Raw genomic sequence first — 7,174 nt, forward strand, 5'->3', positions numbered from 1 at the left:
CACTCAGAAGCAGGAAGTAGTGGAGAGTGGAGTCCTTCTGTTAAAACTGGAGGAGGCTGGGTGGAGCCTCCTTCCCAGGATTTTGAGGGAAAGTACCTCCAGCTACCAAACACTTCCCAAAGGGTGAACTGTTCTCTCAGGTCAGATGAGCTACTACTCCCTCTTCCTTGAAAGGAGCATGAGTTCAGATACAGAGATAAACATGAAAGCTTTCTCTTAACACTCCCTGAGCGGGGGTAATGAAAATAGTCAATTACTTAATTAAAATTTTTTTTTAAACTTCTTGTGATATTTGGGATATTATAAAACATAAATGTTGCAGAGATGACTTGTTAGGTCTACAAATACCTCAGTGATTTAAAATGCTTTATGGGATGTATCAAACTTCATGACAGTTCAGAAGGATAAATCATAACGTGTGTTTTAGCCAACTGTAATAACATAGTTTTCTTGTGCTCTATAAACAGCATTTTATTTTTCTTTACTAATTTTAAAATAAAATAGTTGTCATTTGTGACATAACTAGCCTGTCAAAGCCCCTTATTAGAACATACAATTTAGTTACTAAATTAGTTGTTGCAATCCTAGTGTAAGTTTCACAGGGTTTTATTGGATATAGCTTTGTATGTATTTAACATCCATGTGGTTTTGCTTTCCCTTCACTATCTTATTGAATAACCTTTGTCAGGTCAATCGAACACTTTGACATCTCAGTTTCTCTAGATGAAAAGTGGGTATAATTATACCTGTCTTAGCCTTCTTCATCAGGTTGCCCTTAAAAGCCATAATGTGGGAAAAAAATAGATGTATAGGGGCACCTGGGTGGCTCAGTGGGTTAAGCCTCTGCCTTCGGCTCGGGTCATGATCTCAGGGTCCTGGGATCGAGCCCCGTATCGGGCTCTCTGCTTAGCTGGGAGCCTGCTTCTCCCCTCTCTCTGCCTGCCTCTCCACCTACTTGTGATCTCACTCTCTCTGTCAAATAAATAAAATCTTAAAAAAAATAAAATAAGGCTGTCATGAGCGAATGGTAGCATTTAAAAAAATAGATGTATACATGCATGCATGTACATATATAATTTTCAAAAGCTGTATTAGGACTAGGAAAGAGGAAGATAAGGACCTTATATTTATTGAAGGCCAGCTATGTACCTAGTAACCTGCTTAGGTACCTCATGTATATAATTTTATTTAAGCTACACCATGCTATGAAATAGGCATTAATATCCACAGGCAAGAAAATGAAATTTATATGGGTTTAAGCTGCTTTCTCAAGGAACGGCAAGTCATGAAACCTAAATTAAAACCATAGTTTATCTCATTCCGAGCCTTCAGTATATCAAGTACTCTTATGTATGAGACACTGTACTTAATTTATATATATATATATATATACTGTATCTATGTCTATCTATCTATCTATATATATATATATATCACTGTTTGGGTTTACCAGATATTTAATAAAAGAAATTGAAGTGTGTTTTTTTAAAATAGCCTAGTCCAGGGGCGCCTGGGTGGCTCAGCGGGTTAAAGCCTCTGCCTTCGGCTCAGGTCATGATCCCAGGGTCCTGGGATCGAGCCCCGCATCGGGCTCTCTGCTTGGCTGGGAGCCTGCTTACTCCTCTCTCTCTCTCTCTGCCTGCCTCTCTGCCTACTTGTAATCTCTATCTGTCAAAATAAATAAATAAATAAATAAAATTAAAAAAATAAAATAAAATAAAATAGCCTAGTCCAATGTCTAAAATAGCTAAGAAATAGAAATCTTTTCAATTTGGTTCAATTCAATTTTGGTACCAGATTTAATTATTCTAGATTAACCTTCTTTAGCTATTCTCCAGCTCCATAGCATATGAGAATAGGGTGTTTTCTAAATTGCCTTTTATTTCTCTCTCTTGTTTTAGGTGCTTTTAAGCCCTGCGAATATTTACTGGGAAGTTGGATGATCCGTCTTACTGTGTGGTTCATTTTCTTGGTTGCATTGTTTTTCAACCTGCTTGTCATTTTAACAACATTCGCGTCTTGTTCACTGCTGCCTTCCTCCAAATTGTTCATAGGCCTGATTTCTGTATCCAACTTATTCATGGGAGCTTATACCGGCATCTTAACTTTTCTGGATGCTGTGTCCTGGGGCAGATTTGCTGAATTTGGCATTTGGTGGGAGATTGGCAATGGGTGCAGAATAGCTGGGTTTCTTGCTATTTTCTCCTCAGAAAGTGCCATATTTTTATTAATGTTGGCAGCTGTCGAAAGAAGCTTATCTGCAAAAGATATAATGAAAAATGGGAAAAGCGATCATCTCAAACAGTTTCGGATTGCTGCCCTTTTTGCTTTTCTGGGAGCCGCAGTGGCAGGCTGTTTTCCGCTTTTCCATAGAGGGGAATATTCTGCATCACCCCTTTGTTTGCCATTCCCCACAGGAGAAACACCATCGTTAGGATTTACTGTAACCCTAGTGCTATTAAACTCATTAGCATTCTTATTAATGGCCATTATCTACACCAAACTTTACTGCAACTTGGAAAAAGAGGACCTTTCAGAGAACTCGCATTCTAGCATGATAAAGCATGTCGCGTGGCTCATCTTCACCAACTGCATCTTTTTCTGCCCTGTTGCATTTTTCTCATTTGCGCCACTGATCACTGCAATCTCCATCAGCCCTGAAATAATGAAGTCTGTTACTCTGATATTTTTCCCATTGCCCGCATGCCTGAATCCGGTCCTATATGTTTTCTTCAACCCAAAGTTTAAAGAAGACTGGAAGTTACTGAAGCGACACATTACCAAGAAAAGCGGATCGGTTTCAGTTTCCATCAGTAGCCAAGCCGGCTGTGTAGAACAGGATTTCTTCTATGACTGTGGCATGTACTCACATTTGCAGGGTAACCTGACTGTGTGTGACTGCTGTGAATCCTTTCTTTTGACAAAGCCAGTGTCATGCAAACACTTAATAAAATCACACAGCTGTCCTGCATTGGCAGTGGGTTCTTGCCAAAGACCAGACAGCTATTGGTCCGACTGTGGCACACAATCAGCCCACTCTGATTATGCAGATGAAGAAGATTCCTTTGTCTCCGACAGCTCTGACCAGGTGCAGGCCTGCGGACGAGCCTGCTTCTATCAGAGTCGAGGATTCCCTTTGGTGCGCTATGCTTACAATCTACCAAGAGTTAAAGACTGAATTGACGTGTTTGTAACTTTCCCCCGTCAACCAAAATCACAGCATTTATAGACTGAGCCCTAGTCTGCTCTTTCATCTGGGAAGCACTTCTGTGATCACTGCCTGGTGTGTCACTTAGAAGGAGGAGAAGGTGGCAGTTTATTTCTTAAACCAGACATTTTCAGAGAACAAGTGCCTAAACTGTCAATCGATGAAAAATGCAACGTCCAAGCAATGTGTGGTCTATTTGGAACAAATTTTTAACTTGAAAAAGATTTTATGTATATCATAGCAATATAACGTTAGGTTTTCCTGATCTGTAAGAAGCAAATTTAAACCTGTTTCGGAATTAAGCACAAGATGAAGAACAGCTGTTAATATTTTTTTAAGAATATTTGAAAATGTGATTTTATGTAACTAAGAAACAGTCTTGCTAATTTTACCTAATGTTGCATCATTAATCTCAGGACAACTTACTTCAGGGCCAAAAAAGGGATTGTCTCCCAGGTAGAACTGTGAGAGTAGAAGAGTAGGCATTATCACCCAATTGCATTTTTGGGTCCCATCTTTGACATAATAGCATCATAAATTTTAAGTGACTTATTAATCTAAAACCTGAAGATGTTTTTAAAACAATATTAACAACTGTTAGATTTTAAAAGAATAGCTGAACATTTGTTTTCAGACATTATGCATCTCTTTGGTGCAGTCACAGTGATTTTTTTCCTCAATGTCTTGTGACCACACTAGGAAGAAGTAAAGGACTAATTGTTGTGTGGGTTTGGTAGATTTGGATAAACTACTAACTAATACGGGGTTTGAAAAGCATCTGAGGGATTTGATGGCTCCATGGAATGTTCTCATTCATAAACAGTTCTTTAATAACATTGGCTGTACCAACATTTCCCAATTTTGTTGGTATGTTATCTACAGATAGTTTGAATTATACAGAAGATAAACTGGTAAATTATTGTGTCAAGGTGGAAGAAATTGGGAGTAATTATTGACAAAAAGCACTTATCATGGTTTCTTAGTGAGCCGGATTCTCCTAAACCTTTGCTGTTATCTGGTAGCTTCGATACATTTCCCCCTTACTGTGATTTAAACACAAAAGAGCCTATGCAACAGTTCAGAAATTCTGTTCTTGTGAGACAAAACAAATTTGTTGTCAAAGAAAAAGAAAAAGGAATAAAGCTTAGGCCTATGTCTTTAACAATTAAAAATTTTACTTGATTCTTATCTATGGACTTTTGACATGTCACTATGTGGAGTCTTAAAGTTATAAATGTTCAGTGTGTTTTTTGAACAATATGCTAAATCAATAGCAAACCCACTGCCATATTAGTTATTCAGGATATACTAAAAAACATTAAGCTAGATTGCAGTTTAATAATTAAACTGTATATACTGTGCATATAATGAATTTTTATCTTATGTAAATTATTTTTAGAACACAAGTTGGGAAATGTGGCTTCTGTTCATTTCGTTTAATTAAAGCTACCTCCTAAACTATAGTGGCTGCCAGTAGCAGAATGTTAAATTGTGGTTTATATACTTTTTTGCATTGTAAATAGTCTTGGTTGTACATTGTCAGTGTAATAAAAACAGAATCTTTGTATATCAAAATCATGTAGTTTGTATAAAATGCGGGAGGGATTTATTTACAGTGTGTTGTAATTTTGTAGGGCCAACTATTCACAAGTTTTTAAAGTTGCTATCATGTTTGTATATTTACACATCTGATAAATATTAAATCATAACTTGGTAAAAATATGTAGCTAAAAGTTTTTTTTTCTCCAAAATTCAAGTCACTGAAAACTTTGCATTCATTTAAAATATAGAATAGTAGGTATCTAAAAGAGGTGGTAAATCATGCATTTACCACATTTATTTCTAGTGGGAGATACACCATTGTAAGCTGTGTTTTGAATTATTAAAGTTCTAGAAATCTAGCAATCTATTTTGCCTTAATTTGTAACTAGGTATATTAATGAATTTGCTTAATGTTAAAGTAGGCAAATTAAACTATTTTTTTAAAACATAGAATGTATTTGTTTCAGGGGTACAGGTCTGTGATTCATCAGTCTTAACAATTCACAGCACTCACCATAGCACATACCCTTCCCAATGTCCATCACCCAGCCACGGCTTCCACCCCCTCCCCTCTAGCAATCCTCAATTTGTTTCCTGAGATTAAGAGTCTCTTATGGTTTGTCTCCCTCTCTGGTCTCATCCCGTTTAAGTGAAGAGTATTAGAAGAAATGTTCGAAGAACACTGCTGATATTTAGAAGTAAGATTTTATTCTATCTTAAGTCTGAACCATACTCATGGGAAAAAAATTGTGAAATTTAAGAGAACACCATGAATTAGATCTTTATTTAAATGCAAATGATTGGTGGTGGTGGTGGGGTGCCTAATTGACTCAGTAGCTGGTGCTTGTGACTCGATCTCAGGATCATGAGTTTGAGCCCTACATTGGATGAAGAGATTACTTAGAAATAAGATCTTTAAAAAAAAAAAAAAAAAAAGGCAAATGATTGGGGTGCCTGGCTGGTTTAGTTGATGGAACATGCAACTCTTGATCTCAGGGTTATAAAGTTCTAGCCCTGTGTTTAATGTAGAGATTGCTTAAATAAATAAAAGCAAATGATTTAAATTCCTGCATGATACCAAATGTAGTCAGTTGCCGAAATGTTTAGATATAAATATTCACCATCATGAAGCCCTCATTTTACAGATGAGAAAATAGAGGGCTTGAAATTCAAGTGAATACCTAGGACACACACAACAAATTAGAAACCAAACCAGCACCCAGTTCCTCTTAACTTGAGACCTAGTTGTTTGGTTTTGTTCATTTGTTTTAAACTTAAGTATATGTCTAGAATTACCACAACAAAAAGTGGAATAGTGTAATTATTCCTCCCATCCCTTCAGCCTTCAGCCCAGGTACCCATCACCCAAATGTGCCAATTACCAACAGCACACGGTGAATCTTGTTTCATCTCCACCCCATTCACCTATTTACTAACTCCCTCTAATCCATCTGCCCTTTGGATTAGTATTATATACTTAAGATTTATTTATTGTAGAGAGAATTTTAAGCAGACTCTGTGCTGAGCGGGAAGCCCAATGCCAAGTCCAAAATCCCACGACTTTGACACCATGGCCTGAGCCAAAACCAAGAGTTGAAGCCAAATCAATTGCGCCATCCAGGGATACCTGCCCCTTGGATTACTTTGAAGTGAATCTAAGACACTTCATTTGTAAATATTTCAATATGTCCAGGGATAAATTTTTAAAGTTGCCTAATATATTGCTACAAGGCTAAGTGGTAATGGTGTTATTTTTGTAACAAAGTCAGACAGGGATTTTTAAGCAAAAGTTACTCTTATAACAAGGTTACAAAGCCAGAAAAAAAAAAAAGTTATCTAGAATATATATCATGAAAGTGAAAATAAATGAGTAGTAAGAAGTTATTAAGTTAACACCCAAAAACTCAAGGGGAGAGGCCTTCTTTTGAACTTATTTACACACTTTTATGTGTAATTCTACCAAACTTGAGGGGTGCCTGGGTGGCTCCGTTGGTTAAGTGTCTGCCCTCGGCTCAGGTCACCATCTCAGGGTCCTGGGATGGGGTCCCACTGTCTGGCTCCCTGCTCAGTGGGGAGTCTGCTTCTCCCCCCACCCTTCCCCTCCCCTGCTTTCTCTCTCAAATTAAAAAAAAAAAAAATCTTAAAAAAGTCTACCAAACTTGATTATGGCTTCTCACTCTCAGCAATGACAAGACACTAGGGAGACCACAGGACTCATTTATGTTCACGTAGCAGCACCCATACCAGGCATCTCTTTGCTTCATTATTTCCAGTGTTGCTATGGCATAATGCAGTAGTTGGTCATTATTATCAGGATTCTGAAGCATCAAGGAAAAGACACAATTTGTTTCATAAAACATTTTGAGGAGGCCGAGAAGTATATGACATTTTAGCTTCCTATACCAAGAGGCTAAAGTGGGAAAG

General features: G+C 37.4%; 1 protein-coding gene across 1 annotated transcript in view; it reads left to right on the forward strand.

The window, feature by feature from the left end:
- The window catches only part of LGR4 (leucine rich repeat containing G protein-coupled receptor 4), a 105,034-nt gene extending 100,104 nt beyond the window's left edge, over nucleotides 1-4,930 (forward strand). Inside the window, exon 18 of the mRNA XM_046014760.1 lies at nucleotides 1,902-4,930. Within this exon, the coding sequence (XP_045870716.1) occupies nucleotides 1,902-3,178 (1,277 nt within the window). The 3' untranslated portion in view covers nucleotides 3,179-4,930. The remainder of the gene's footprint in view (nucleotides 1-1,901) is intronic.
- The last annotated feature ends 2,244 nt before the right edge of the window (nucleotides 4,931-7,174 follow it).

This window comes from Meles meles, chromosome 8 (genome assembly GCF_922984935.1).
Source record: "Meles meles chromosome 8, mMelMel3.1 paternal haplotype, whole genome shotgun sequence".
NCBI classification, from domain to species: Eukaryota; Metazoa; Chordata; class Mammalia; order Carnivora; family Mustelidae; genus Meles; species Meles meles.